Consider the following 15,617-nt stretch of genomic DNA (forward strand, 5'->3'; position numbering starts at 1 on the left):
GATGTCCCTCAGAATGAGAGCAGGAGTTTTGATGGATGGAAACGTGGAAAACATTTACATCTTAAAAAGGTGCTTCTAAAAAAGATCAGAAAATTATAAAAAAAATTTATATATTCTACAAATTTATTAACTTCCAAAAGTATAAATTTCAATCATTTATTTCTGATGATTTTTGCTTACAGCTAATGCAAACCCCATAAAAAAGTAAAAATAACTTGATACAAAAACAGTATTTTATGGTTCCATTGGTTAATGGAGGAGAATCCTGACTTCAGTTGTCCAGCAGACATTCTGTTAAAAAAGAGGTCAATACTAAAGAAACTGGTTGTATTAAAATTATTTCATCCTAGCTAAAATGTTTAGTGGAAGGAAAAAGTGTGGTGAAAAACTTGAGAGGGATTATAGCAGCCTTGAGGATTCTTAAGGGCTCTTTCTCAGCCTCTATGGTTAATTGTTAGCAATTTAATTTAGCCACAGATAATAAGTGAAGAAAGGCTTGGTTGACTCAAAAGAGAGTTAACCAAGGAGGAACAATGGAAGAGATTTATTAAATGGAGAATCTGACATTCTTGAATGAAAATTGATTCCTTTGAACAGAGATGGTGGAAATGGACACTATATAGAAACCAGAATGTGATGGACGGAAGTGTGTGAGAACATCTCCACTGTTTGTTTTGTCTTCCCTTTATTTTCCACCCATGTTCATTTTCTGTTGGGGAAAAAAAGACAAAACAAACAAACAGCATATTAAGAAGAAAAAAGTTAGCCACATACAAAGTTGGTAGCTCAAACCTGATTATGTTGTTGAAGAAGCTTTCTTTGTTTAAACTGAAATCACATGTACTGTATTTTCCAGACGATAAGTCCCTTTAGTCAAAAAATGAGTCAGGAAGGTGATGTATATCAGATGATATTGATTATTATTATTATTTTAAATATCTGAAACACTAAGTTACCAACCAACTTTGCTGTGAGAGGTTTAGCAGACAAAGTCTTTTTTCTGTCTACATTTCCCTGAAAGCCGCATGGTTCTGGATCCCATTTAAGTGAATATTCTATTTATATAATATTAAATATTCTATCAGATATATTATCTATTGATATGGATCACATGTCTGTTGTGATATGTATTGTTGTTTATTTTTTGTCCAGCTCTAACCTGAAAACTATGAAAAGATTTCAGCGTATTGTCTGGAAAATATGGTATTTTATTAGTTAAGGCAAAGAACTTATAGCAGGGATAAATTTGATGCCATGGAATAATTTTGTTTTTTTCCATAAAGTATTCATATTTCCTCTGTTCAGTTCGCTTGACCGCTGCTGTTTCGGAGTTTTTTTTTAACGATGCTGCAGTTCTAATTCCACCGCCGGTGTTTTCTTCCACCCAGATCCGCTGGAAGTACATGATCGTGGACGAGGGCCACCGCATGAAGAACCACCACTGTAAGCTGACCCAGGTGCTGAACACCCACTACGTGGCTCCGCGCCGCCTGCTGCTCACCGGGACGCCGCTGCAGAACAAGCTGCCCGAGCTCTGGGCCCTGCTCAACTTCCTGCTGCCCACCATCTTTAAAAGCTGCAGCACCTTTGAGCAGTGGTTCAACGCGCCGTTCGCCATGACTGGAGAGAGGGTAACTGGTTAAACTGCTGCTCTTCTAATTGTTGCAGTATTCTTAACGGCTTAGAAAAACCTTAAAAATGGGTCTAAATTAACAGCTTTCCTTTTAAAATGTCTTGCACAATTTCCTTTATTTGAACTGTGGCTACAGACTCATTATTCTTCTATTAAGGAAGTATAACTGCTGGGAGCTGCCAGGCCGGTCTCTGAGGTTCTGCCTCTCGTCTGTTTCAGGTTGACCTTAACGAGGAAGAGACCATCCTGATCATCCGCCGTCTGCATAAGGTGCTGCGCCCGTTTCTGCTGCGCAGGCTGAAGAAGGAGGTGGAGTCTCAGCTGCCCGAGAAAGTGAGATGTTTACTTTGACTTTTGCTGTTATGACTCTGTTTATGACATGAAAAATGTCAGATAATATATCTACTGCTTGACTTTTAACCCCTTAACTGTCGTGATGACTGCTGTCCTCATGGATCCATTGCCTTGCATGTTAGCGTTTATAGGGTGACAGTTAAGGGTATTAAATCTCTGACTTGTAGAGATGATGGTCCATTGACCAGAGCTCAGAATCCCCAAACTTTAATTTTATTATTTTTTATTGGTAAATATAAAATTATTGAAAAGAATGTTCAATAATTTCACTGAACTTCAATCCGGAACTGTACGGCATTCTGGGTCATGTAGGCAGAGAAAAGGCTTTAGCCACTCAATCTCTAGTTAATCTCTGCTCTTTTTTCACTATGACAGATATTTAAAACAAAAAAACTAATCAATAATTATCTATTTGTATTGATCTGGAACGCTTAAATGGTGACACGTTTTCCAGCCCTATTTGAAGTCGTTTCTCAAACCCAGCTTCAGACATCATTGAGTTTACAATGGATGCGTTTCTCCTCTTTGAAGCTGGCTGACATCAGTGGTGAAAAAAACCTTCTGAGTCTGGAGAAAATATTTTCAACAGAGAAACTTCATCATTGTTTTCCTCCTCTTCTTTATGGTGATGAAATGTTTTGGTGTGCTGGTGCAAGCGATCCTAAAGCAGCACCTTTAGGATTTTCATTTCTTCTAAATCATATTTGAATCTCTTGAATGAACTTTCTCTTTACTGACCTTTTAGTGCCACTTTTCCACTTCAAGGGGAAACTAAAGCTGTCAGCCTCTAACTGCTGATATGTGCAACTTGTCAGCTGCAGCTGTTAATTACTAACAGTGATGGGGTCACCATATAAGGAATGTGCAGTTTGGGGAAAATAACACAAGTCTTGGGCTTCAGAGTGAACTAACTGCCTCATGAAGTTGTCAAAATAACGGTTTTGGTTCCTTCCATTCATTCACTTTGTGTTTACTGTTTTCTCTCTATGCCGTTGAGCCAGAAAGTCTCTGCTGTGCTGACAATCCCTCCTGTTTGTACTCGTCAGGTGGAATACGTCATAAAATGCGACATGTCTGCGATCCAGAGGGTTCTCTACCGCCACATGCAGAAAGGCATCCTGCTGACCGACGGCTCGGAGAAAGACAAGAAGGTGACTTTTATCCTCATAATGACGCTTTCCTGCTGTTTTTACATCAAAGGAACCTCTTCTGAACACTTTCAGCCTAATGTGTAGACGTGCATCTTGATAAAATACAAAATAAATATAAAAAGTTCATTCAAAGTTCAGGTAGTTCAGTAACTCAAATCCAAAAGTGAAACTCGTTCTATATGGAACCTGCAGAAATCCAGTTACTGCTGGTTATTGTCATTGTTAGTTTAGCTAAATTCACAACAAAGGGTAACAATATTTTTATTTTCTTCAGGGCAAAGGCGGAGCTAAGACTCTAATGAACACCATCATGCAGCTGAAGAAGATCTGCAACCATCCGTACATGTTCCAGCACATAGAGGTGAGCTCTGCTGACAGGAATACATGTTTTCTGATGTTTCACGAGTTCAACTCCTTCATAACCGTTTTAGTTTTTCTCCAAGCAGGGTCTGCTGTCTGGGTTACTGTAGATTATTGAGGTCTTAGAAGTTGGAGTTGTTTGTGTAGTTTTGTCGTCAGATTCTCGTTAAAACATCATTATCTTCCATTTTGAACATTTTGGTTTGTTATCTTTGTTCATTGTTTAGATCAAGGTAATCCAAAATGCTCTGGGATGTATTTTCAAAGCTCTTCTCAGATATTGTTTTTCTTTTGAGGACCTCACACCTTTTTCTAATGAAAATCCGACATTTTCTTTGATTCAGGAGTCTTTTGCTGAGCACTTGGGCTACCCGAATGGCATCATCAATGGGTAAGTTACACATAAAAGAGCCCTTCTTTTCTACTGCGCCACAGCTCATTTCATCATCTAACTTAAAAAGCACTGAATGTGAAAGAAGATGGCTCAATCAAGCACAAGAGTGAAAATGTAGCCGTACTTTTAGAACTTTTCAGAGTTTTAACAAGGTTTGGTAGGTTTGACCAGACATATTCTACAGTATGGCTCAGGGTTTTGTTTTAATTAGTGGTAGTATTATGTTTTTATATGATTATTATCTGTAATGAGCCTTTATTTAACCAGTTTGCTAAAAACCGAAACACAGACAGTCTGTCTGTTTCATTTGTAAATGTAAGTATTTTTATTAGTACTTAGTTGCTGATTTCAAAGTGTTTTTGTCGTCCAGAATTAGTTTTCATTAGTATTTCTTTATTTTCTTGGACACCCTAAACATATCAAGTGATTCTGTATATGTCTACATATCAATATATTCTTTAATCTGGTGACTGTAAAACAGAAACTCTGTTTTCAAATGACATTATTTTTTTTGATCAAATAAAAAAGCATAAAATGTGTAATTATATTCACATATAAATATTTTTCTGAACCCTTATTTGTGAGGGAGTTAAGTAGTTTGCAGAAAAAAACAAACAGTTTTGGATTTTGGAAAATAAAATAAACCCAACTACCTAATCAGATTAGTCTGGAAAAATGAATTCTGTATTAAATGTTTATGGCTTTTGTGTTGTGATTCTTTGCTTGACCTGTGATTGTTAAAGTATAATTTCTTATCGTTAATGTTTTTGTCACATTCATACAAATCAACCCTGTATGGCCATCCAAAATTTTTGTAAATGTAAATTTATTAATATTTATATGTTTTTATTTAAATGTGAATGTTTTACAAAAGGATTAAGGATGTTTTATGGCCCAATTCTCTCAACCTTTATAGAGACAAAATAAATATATATGTAATATTTTCTAACACATTAGCTCCTTTCACAAAATCAGATGGAATTAATGTGCCTTTGTTATGTAACTACTATTCTTAAATCATCAAAAGTAGTTATAGTCATATCAAATAATATGTAAAATTGTGTAATGTTGTTACTATTTGTTGAAGTTAACAGAGAATATATTAATTACTAGCTAGTTGAAAAGTCCCAGCCAATACATATTTATGCATAGTAGCTATAATATCATCACGTTTCTCCAAAATGTGGCAACACATTCACCAAAGGACTAATGATGCGCCTGCTCACCACATTTCTTCTTAGCAAAACTTTTTTATTTGTTTTATATTACAAAGAAACAGCAGCTGAGCAGGTAAATCTTTTTTAACGCCATCGTCTCCATCAGGCATGAACTGTACAGAGCTTCTGGGAAGTTTGAGCTCCTTGATCGGATCCTACCAAAGCTCCATGCCACTGGACACAGGGTCCTGCTGTTCTGCCAGATGACGTCTCTGATGACGATCATGGAGGATTACTTCGGCTATCGCAACTTCCAGTATCTACGCCTCGATGGTAAGATCACACCTGTGAAATATACTGAGTTTACTGAGCCGGTATTTTACTGGTCGAGCATTAAAGGTGGTGCAAAGGACTCTTTACTAGTTCACTGATTAACCAGAGTTAATTAACAAGAGTTAATTAGTGAACTAATTAATTAACTAATTAATTGACCAATTAGTTAGTTAAATTGGATCACATCCAATTTAAAATTTCTTTAGTTTGGATATAATCCATAATTGACCAGTCAAATACTAACAACTCCTGTGCATAGTTTCCACAAGTCTGACCTGAAGTGATCCGTGCCTTCCTAGTAGGCAAGCGCAGTAAAGCACCAGCGCAGTAAAGCACCAGCGCAGTAAAGCATCAGCGCAGTAAAGCACCAGCGCAGTAAAGCATCAGCGCAGTAAAGCACCAGCGCAGTAAAGCATCAACCTACGGCTTCGAGACCAACAAAACGAACGTGTGTTGACACTCTTGACTAATGTGCAAAAGACATTTATGTCAACATATGGCTGCTGTCAGGATCGATCCGCATAAGACAGATTATGGAAACAAAAGAGCTAGTTCTAAGCTCGTGGCTTGTTTATTGTTATTATAGCAACTCCATAGCAACTGCCATGACGGTTAGTTACTGATACCTAGCAAGATGGCTTTCATCTACAAGAAACATCAATAAACTTTAAATTCTAATGAACTTTTAACACGTGAACTGGACGACATTTTAAAAACCCAAAATAAATAACCCAAACCACAAATAAAATTAATTTGGAAGTCTCTGTAAACAAAACTGCCTTCAATAGAAGGGCTAGTTGAGAACAAAACGCCAGACTGAAAACTTTAGTCATCCAGCTTTTCGTAGAAAGAAAGAAAAAGTAAATTATTTAGTTTATCATTATTTATCCTGCGGTTAATTGATTTATTGCTTCTTGCGACAGACCTAGCTGCTAGTTGTGAATAAATTTATAAGCCTAATTGTAACTAGTGTAAATAATTAAAACAACATATTCTTGCTTTTGCCAGGATATATTTATATATAGATCTCAATATATAGAGGAGTGCAATCAAATACTTTATGTATGTCAAAGATTGTATGTTTCTTTTATTATTATTACATATTCATATTTTTGTTTTCAATTATTCCATTGTAATTTTTTATACACTCAAACATTCCTGCAATGAGGGAAAGCAATAAGAATTGGCTCATTAAATTATTGGCAAGTAATTTCTTTTTTCCTGAAATGTTCTGTAATTCTCTGCTTCAGTTTAAATAAAGTAAATCTTTAAAGCAATAACAAGATCCTTGTTTTCAGGAACCACCAAATCCGAGGACCGAGCCGCACTCCTAAAGAAATTTAACGAGGAAGGGTCCCAGTACTTCATCTTCCTCCTCAGTACCAGAGCCGGTGGCCTGGGGCTCAACCTGCAGGCCGCCGATACGGTCGTCATCTTTGACAGTGACTGGAACCCGCACCAGGTCCGTCCATCAGAACATAATCGTGTTAATAAGCCGTTTATTGTTTGTTTCTGAAGGTGTGTCTGACTTTACAGTCTGCGCAAAATCATGTTTTTGCTTTTGACAATGTTTCCTATCATTGACTTTATAAAAAGAAACTTTTACTCTCTCAATGTTTTTGTGTCAGTAATAAGCTAATTTAGTAAATGACTTAATATGGTTGTTAGAAATTGATTAATACATTCATAAACAAACATAGTTTTCTTTCAATCATCCATTTTTAGGATTAAAACATCTGTCTTTTATTTGAAGGAAGTACATTCTCATGGTGTCTGAAGGTTTTACACTCATTGTTTTTCGAGGTGCATTCACACCAGTCCTATTTAGTCTGCATTATTCAAACTCTGGTCCTTTTGCTTTGAACTTTGGTTCATTTTCCACGTTTCCTTCTCAGCCACCTCTTGGGTTCACAGCGCAGCGCAGCAGAGACGCATGCAGTGTAAATGCCTTCAACTTCCTATTAATGACATTTTCTCCTGTAACTGTAGGACCTGCAGGCCCAGGATCGGGCTCACCGCATCGGGCAGCAAAACGAGGTCCGCGTTCTGCGCCTCTGCACCGTCAACAGCGTGGAAGAGAAGATCCTGGCTGCTGCCAAATACAAACTGAACGTGGATCAGAAAGTCATCCAGGCTGGCATGTTCGACCAGAAATCCTCCAGCCACGAGCGGCGCGCCTTCCTGCAGGCCATTTTAGAGCATGAGGAGCAGAACGAGGTAGGAAAGCTGCGTTTTGATGCTCTTCATCATTCAGATCCCACACACCATCCTCCGGCCCGAGTACGTCATTTAAGTGCTGGAATTGTAAGAAAAATAAATGGCTGATTGTTCCTCTTGAGGTAAATTATGTGTTATCCGTCAGGAAAATTTTAATTAAATCCTTGTTGGCTCAATGTCTCTTTGATGTGCAAATAATTTACCCTTCAGTCATTTTTATGGCCTTCTAATCCAACCGTAGCTGTTTATTTTCTACTTGAAATCTGAACAGCACACTTGAGTTTTTCTCTGTCTGGCAGTAAATATACTTTAAATCCTAAATGGGTGTCCGTGATCGTCCTGATGACTACGTCTTCTGCTTTGTTTCAGGATGAAGACGAGGTCCCTGATGATGAAACGCTTAACCAGATGATAGCTCGTAATGAAGACGAATTTGATCTGTTCATGGTAAGAAATTCATTTACATTTACTGAAATGTCATTCTGTGAAACACTGATGATCTGTCAGCTCTAGGAACATTTCATCATTTCTTTACACACTGCACAGAGACGTCAGTTTGCATTAAAACAACCTGATTGCTGCAAACTTCAGTGGAATTCACATTTGGCATTTTGGTTTCTTTCTATATCGACCAGGCCCACCAGGTTGTGTCTGCATGTTTTCAGTTAACAATAGTTACTCTGCTGTTACCAACCCAGCTGTATTTGGTGACATTTCAGAACAAAAAAAACCCAACAACTGTCTAAAAAACTGCAATCTGTGTACTCCTATTTTAAATATTCAAAAATGGTTTAAAGTGTAATGAAATTGTTTCTTATTTAATGTTGGACGTTCTTTAGACTCAAGCTTGAGCTCTTATAGCCTACTCTGTTACCTAACTATTCCTAATTAAGTGATTTATTAACATGACTTAACCTTTTTCCCTAATATATAAAATCAAATGTAAAACAAAGTGAAAAAACAACAACCTGCAATATCTTTTTACACAGATCCAGTTCTTCACCTTGATTTTTTTTGGTTTAGTTTTCCAAAAAATTCTCATTCTTCTTATGAGCTCCTCTTGCTCCTTTGTCTGTGGTGCTGTAGCGCATGGACATGGACCGTCGGCGCGAGGACGCCCGGAACCCAAAGCGTAAGCCTCGTCTGATGGAAGAAGACGAGCTGCCGTCGTGGATCATCAAGGACGACGCCGAGGTGGAGAGGCTCACCTACGAGGAGGAGGAGGAGAAGATGTTTGGCCGAGGGTCGCGCTGCCGGCGGGACGTGGACTACAGCGACGCGCTGACCGAGAAACAGTGGCTGCGAGTAAGAACTTTCTATCATTTACGATTTATACAACAAAACCTGCAAACATTGGGATTAATTAAACCAAATGTTAATTAAAAAAAATCACAATTAAAAACTCAAAATGCCTGACAAACTGGAACATAAATATAAAGTTAAACTCAAGCAAAGTTGCTTAGATTTTCCTATTTGAAAAAGCAATATATGTTTACAATATAGAATGTAAATAATAATAATAATCATTCAAATCAACATCTGTTTTTCTTTTATTATTTTACTGAAGGCTTCTATATAATTACAGCCAATGATTTAACAATTTAATACATGGTATTTATAGTAAATTAGAGCTCTTTTCCCTCTAACTTGAACCCAGCTATTATAAATTTAGGATTAGTGTTGCAAAAAACATTTCTCTGTTTTGATGCCTTTATCTGGCTGTTACTGTATTTCTTTGAATATTTTTTAATGATTCACATAGGGACAGCTCTGCAACAGAATCCTGTTTTTAAGGAACACTAAATATTTTATTTTGCTATAAATATTTTATTTTTAAGGCAGTTTAATTTTAAAGTTATTCATTGAAGAGCTGGAACAATCTTTTGTTTCCTGTTAATTATGTGAATCAATTACAGTAGTCATTGTGTGGGGTGGTGGGCGCCTTCTTTAGCTTAACAACAGAAAGCGTCTTCCTCCGCTTTGATTCACTCACTTATAAATACAAACACATTATTTCTTATTTATGATCAGTAGTTATTGCCACTATTACTTTTTTCACACTTGTTACTGTTTGTTTGCTCCCCAACATTTTTTACTTTCATTTTAATGTTCAATATATTTTAATATAAGAGTAAAAAAGTATTAGGTAAATGGTCTACTTGGGTACTGAGAAACTGATCAAATTATCAATCATTTAATATTTAAAAATTACCCTAGCCCCCTTTCCACCATTCAGTGGAAATGTTGATATTTTAAGGATGGAAATGACAATAATTCATAAAAAATAAAATCAGGCAGAACAAATTATTTTCTTTCAATAGAAAACTTCTGAACTTTAACAAAAATTGCAGGTGTGTGTCTGGTAGATTTATGATGTTTGTTTTTCATTCAGTGGGTAGAGAATCCAGAAATTTTACTCTAGTACGAGTAGAAATACTTCGTAATAAAATGACTCATGTCATATATATTATGTGCTGTAAATATACCGAAAAGTTCTGAAATTCAGGCCCTGTCCTTTTATTTAGCGACTTTTCAGACAAAACAAAGACTGATAGGCCAGAAAACTCCAGTCGGTGCTCAACCACCCTTCATATTTTGCTAAAGATAAAAACAATCGATTTGGTTTCTACCACTCTGATCTTCTTATTTGGAGCAACAGAAATGTGAAACATCTGATTTCTGTGCTGCCAGTTTTAAATGTTCTCTGATTTACAGAAAAACAAGAGAAAGTCAAGTTGTTTCTTTTTGTCCTGCTTCAGTTTTGCTTCTGCTGAGCTTCTGACGCTTAGTTGGCAGAAACTACTTTTTAAAAACACTGCATCCCTTTAAATTCTCCACTTGTAAATGTATGCTGAAGCTATTTATTGCTTTCATATTATATAATTATAACTTTTGAACATAATTAGAAGTTTAGCTTTGTGGGACGCTGGTTACAAACAACAAATAAACACTTTTCCTCCAGAGAAACACCAAAAGCTCAGCAAATCAATTTTATTGAGTTGCTGAGACGCTTCAGGGATAAACGGAATTAGAACAAAGACACTTTGAGGCCAAGGTGACAGGATGTTGAGACCAGTGTAAGCTGTGGTTCAAACAAACGCTCATTAGAGGAAGAAAAATGTTGGCCGACATGCTGGTTCGTGCTGCAGAAGAACAAAAACCATCACGACAAGGTGACACGCAAACAAGAAGATCTGGGTTTACGGCGCAAATTCAACTCCACGTCTAATGGTTTAAAAACAAGGCAAAAACGCTCCATTCTGAAAAACTAAAGTGTATAGAACCCTGAGAGATAACGAAAAAATGTATAGTTTCATGGAGCGAAAGTAGTGCTGGATGATACGACTGAATAAACATCATGATTTAATTGTTCCATTTTAGTTAATCGATTAATTTTTTTGTTTTAAATATCTGAAATATTGATAAACTGGTTGTGTGACCGAGGTTTGTCATGATAAAAAAGTTTTGCTGGCCGATAAATTGTCCCAGAAGTTATCTTGATAAACTATAATATTGCTGTTTTGAGACTATTTTTAAGTAATAAAATGGTAATAATGGCAAAATGATGCAAGAACACATTCTCAAAGATTAATAAACTTTAAATTCTAATGAATATTTAACACTGGAACTGGAAAACATTTTCAATATCCACATAAATAAACAAATAAATTATTATGACATCTCTGCATGATTTATTCTTTTTCTCTTTCTACCAAAAACTTGATGACAAAACTCTTCAGTCTGGTGTTTTGGTCTCAACTAACTCCATTTTTTTAACGACAGTTTTGTGTACCGAGACTTTATAGTTAATTTTATTTGTTGTTTCGTTTATTTATTTTGGATATTTAAAATGTCTCCCAGCTCCAGTGTTAAATGTTTATTAGAATTTATAGTTGATTGATTTTGAGAATGTGTTCTTGATTTGGTATTATGCCAATCTTACCATTATGTTACTTGAAGATGGTCTCAAAACAGCAACATCATCATTTATCACAGTAACGTCTGAGACTATTTATTATCCAGCAACATTTGTTATCATTATCGTACTTGCTGAGGCTAAGTAACATTAAACCCGGTCTCTGCTCTGCTCTGACTTTCAGGCCATTGAGGACGGGAACTTGGAGGAGATAGAGGAGGAGATCCGCTTGAAGAAGCGTAAACGCAAACGACGTCAGGACAAAGACTCGTCCAGCAGAGACGATGGCGGCATGAAGGCCAAGAAGAGGCGAGGGCGACCGCCGGCCGAGAAGCTCTCGCCCAACCCGCCCAAACTCACCAAGCAGATGAACACCATCATCGACACGGTCATCAACTACAGAGATGGGTACGGCTTTCTGTAGAGCTGCTTCACTTTAAAAAACAAAACACAACCCAGGGACATGAAAACGTTGTTTAGACCACACTCTTCACCACCAACAAATTTAATCCAAACAAATGCTAACATACGCATAATGCTAGACCGGTTATTGGACCATAAATTGTTTCAGTAATTAAACAATTACAATAAATAGAGCTGAGAAAACCCGCTCACGATTCGGCCTGTCATGACAACAAATGTCGCTGGACAATCAATTATCCATCCATCCATTTTCCAGCACCCTTGTCCCTTGTGGGGCCGGGAGAGGTTCTGGTGCCGATCTCCAGCGAACCTTTCGGGCGACAGGCGCGGTCACCCTGGACAAGTCGCCTGTCCATCGCAGGGCAACACATGCTTTCAGGACAAACAACCATCCACACACACACCTAAGGAGAATTTAGAGAAATCAATTAACCTGACAGTCATGTTTTTGGACTGATGTTTGGTTCTGGTTCTGGATGCAGACCAGAACCAGAAGACCTGAAAAATCTGGAAGGTAAATACAACAGCAGATCTTTAAGCCGTTCAGTGATTTATAAACTAACATCTGAAAGTCTATTCTCTCAGTGGAAGGACTTTGGTACTGGGTTTATGTGGTTTTACTCAGAACGCCAGCAGCAGTGTTCTGGATCAGCTGATTGATTTTTTTTTTTTTTTTTTTTTTTTAGGCAGACCTATGAAGACGCTGTTGCAGTAATCAATGCAACTGGAGATAAATGCTTATGTATTTCTCTAGATGTGGCTGAGACTTTAGTCCTCTAATCCTGGAAATGTTCTGCAGGTGATAGAAGGCCGACTTTGTAGCTGTCACTATGTGGCTCTGAAGGTTCAGGTCAGAGTCCATCACTATAGCCAGATTTCAGCCTGGTTGCTAGTTTCTTGCTGTAATAACTGAAAAAAGAGAAAGCATCAGTTGTGTGAATGAAAAGACCTTCTTGTTGTCAGGTTAGAACAGGAAACCTGGTCCGAGATGATAGGAAGGTACAGAATCTGAAGCCAAAATGGTTCTGAAAGGACTCGTATAAAGGACATGTCCAACAGACATTTTTAATCATCGTCCACCATGTCGGCGCTACGCCGGGCCGCCTCTGGTTCTGCTGTGCTGGCTCCATGTCAGAAGATTTGGTCCAACCCATTTGGTTTGAGTTTGTCGCCATATCAATGAACATATTGAAAAAAGGCGAGCCAGTTGTTCACACAAGCAGGTAAATGTGTGTGTGTGTGTGTGTGTGTGTGTGTGTGTGTGTGTGTGTGTGTGTGTGTGTGTGTACAGCGTTGTCAGTCACTGCCCATATAGAAAACACTGATTGTGCATTGAGCTGTGTGAATGGTCAAAATGACTCTGATGGAAGACGAGGAAACTCCATGAAGCTCTGAAATATGAGGCCTGTAAAAAAATATTTCTATAAAGTAGCCAAAGTTTTTCTCACAGAACTAATATTTCAAACTCTGTTGCAGCAGATTTTGGCACTGCAGAAAAGCCTTTTCATCAGAAAATAAAACTATAAATTTTAATATGACAACATTTTTATTTTAATAGAATGACCAACAAATGTTTGAAAAGTCAACAGCTGTGATGTTTGTCTGCAGCGTTGCTACATGTAGCTGGAAAGATGAAAACTGATCAGTTTGTTGATTTTAAAGGGGCAGTATTATGTAGAATCTTTCTTTTTTCACCATGTTTTAATGTTATTCATCAAAACAAACCTGGAGTGTTGCCTTGATTCTTTCATGCGTATTTGAGAAATCCTTCAATCTCCATGGCAACCAGTCAGCTGTGCAAGACGTCTGGGTGGATGTAGCCCCGCCTTCTAGGACGAAGCTCCTCCTCAGAGCTGCAGTTTCCAACCTTCTGTCTCACAGAACAGCCCTCCTCTGCTATTCCCCTCTCCGCTCCTTCAGACTAGCCAGCAGCAATTAGCAAACACTGCTGATGTCATTATAGGAGCTACTTCTCAGAGCAACGCTGGTTGAAAACGTTGTTAAAGGGTTAACAAGGAGCCATATTGTGATGGCTTCCTGAAGGAGTAGTTTCAGAAACAGCAGGAGTTCTTAAAGATTTAAGGGCATCCATTTATGAAGTCAAATTTCTTTTAGGCCATATTTGATATATGTAGCATTTTAATTACAACTGATGGTAACATAGTTACTTGATTATGCTATAAAATGCCACTATCTGCTTTGAAAATACATAGTAGTGCCCCATTAAAAAAAAGAACAGTATATATTTTTTACTTTCAAACCAAGAAAAGACAAAATTATTTTTGTACATCTGAAAGATTTTATTTTTAATAATTTAATCTCAGCTTCCTGATGTGCCAAGTGAACCACCATACATTTTGTTCTGGATTAAGTCTTCATTATTAATCCTTTCAATTTTAACCTATTTTCAGACACATCCTGGGAGAACCTGATAGGATTCAGTCGTAATAAAAAGATCGGCCCACACTGGGATTCTTTCAAATTCATTCAATAAAGGATGAATCTTTTTCCTTGAATCAGTCTCAGTTTGACTCTTTGCTGCTTTATTGGCGGCCGAATTTTCATTCAGGCTGCAGGAGAAAAACCAGAGAAACCTTCGGTCCTCCTATAATCCTGATTGTAGACTTTAATTAGTGCCTCTCCATAAAAAATCTCTACTTATAGGAAACAAAAAAATCAGTTTTCATGCGGGCTGAACCTGTAGTAATGTTCAGGTTTTTACTTTTAGCTGAAAAGCCACTCAAATACGATTAAACTGGATATTTTTTATGAACCCAGAAGTCAAATTCCTTCCTCTGTCTGTCGTTGATTGTAATTCTCAAAGCATATGTTGGCCTGTCTCAATAACAAAGAATAGAGTGGGACAGTTGAGACCAAAGCACCAAACTGAAGACTATTGTCTTTTCTCATCCAAATAAATAAAACAACCTCCAAACTGTGTGAAACGGTAAAAAATAAAACTCTTATGACTGTCGCCTAATAACAAAGCTTCATTTCCTCACATGAAGGTTTGTCAGCGTGGAAATCTCAGCAGATAAAGAGCCGCCACACCTACAGAGAACTGTTCTGGGATCTGTTGTTTTCCTGATCTCGCATCAAGAGCCGTAAATAAACAAACCAAGCAGCTCTGAGGTTTCTAGGAATTGCAATCATTCATGGTATCGTCACACTGCGAGGCAGACATCTGAAGATATTTTTCCTGACTCCGCATCCGGGGAACTTTACAGATTATATCAGACTACGGGGTTAGGTGATATTTGAGACTCCTGAGGCGTTCATATTATATATTTTTAACCTTGTTTGTTAAGATTAGAGATGCAATAAACATTTTGGTTTCCATCTAATTAGAAAACAAAGAGATTAAAGCAGAATATGAATAAATACTTGAACTAAAAAATTATTTTTATGACTGCAGGACTTTATATCTAAACGTTTTTATTATGTGTTTTCCAGGCATATTGCGCCATTTTTTTGCACATACAACTGTTACCTTTAGTTGTTATAAAAATGTTACATATATCAAATATGACTAAAAAGAAGCTCGACTTCCTGATTTAATGCCCTTAAATTGGGCCCCTGTTTCTTTAAGAAGCTCCTGCTCTTTCTGAAACTCCGCCTTCAGGAAGTCTTCACAACATGGCTCCTCTTTTAACCCTTTAACTACATTTTTACCTGCGTT

The 15,617-nt window shown here is 37.3% G+C and overlaps 1 protein-coding gene across 1 annotated transcript in view; it reads left to right on the top strand.

The window, feature by feature from the left end:
* smarca2 (SWI/SNF related BAF chromatin remodeling complex subunit ATPase 2) overlaps nucleotides 1-15,617 on the top strand; it is a 40,326-nt gene that overhangs the window by 18,277 nt on the left and 6,432 nt on the right. Inside the window, exons 19-29 of the mRNA XM_028032940.1 lie at nucleotides 1,389-1,631; nucleotides 1,853-1,966; nucleotides 3,034-3,138; nucleotides 3,413-3,499; nucleotides 3,843-3,889; nucleotides 5,216-5,382; nucleotides 6,681-6,844; nucleotides 7,372-7,599; nucleotides 7,969-8,046; nucleotides 8,686-8,904; nucleotides 11,700-11,923. Coding sequence (XP_027888741.1) covers nucleotides 1,389-1,631; nucleotides 1,853-1,966; nucleotides 3,034-3,138; nucleotides 3,413-3,499; nucleotides 3,843-3,889; nucleotides 5,216-5,382; nucleotides 6,681-6,844; nucleotides 7,372-7,599; nucleotides 7,969-8,046; nucleotides 8,686-8,904; nucleotides 11,700-11,923 — 1,676 coding nt within the window. The remainder of the gene's footprint in view (nucleotides 1-1,388; nucleotides 1,632-1,852; nucleotides 1,967-3,033; nucleotides 3,139-3,412; nucleotides 3,500-3,842; nucleotides 3,890-5,215; nucleotides 5,383-6,680; nucleotides 6,845-7,371; nucleotides 7,600-7,968; nucleotides 8,047-8,685; nucleotides 8,905-11,699; nucleotides 11,924-15,617) is intronic.

This window comes from Xiphophorus couchianus, chromosome 12 (genome assembly GCF_001444195.1).
Source record: "Xiphophorus couchianus chromosome 12, X_couchianus-1.0, whole genome shotgun sequence".
Lineage (NCBI taxonomy): Eukaryota > Metazoa > Chordata > Actinopteri > Cyprinodontiformes > Poeciliidae > Xiphophorus > Xiphophorus couchianus.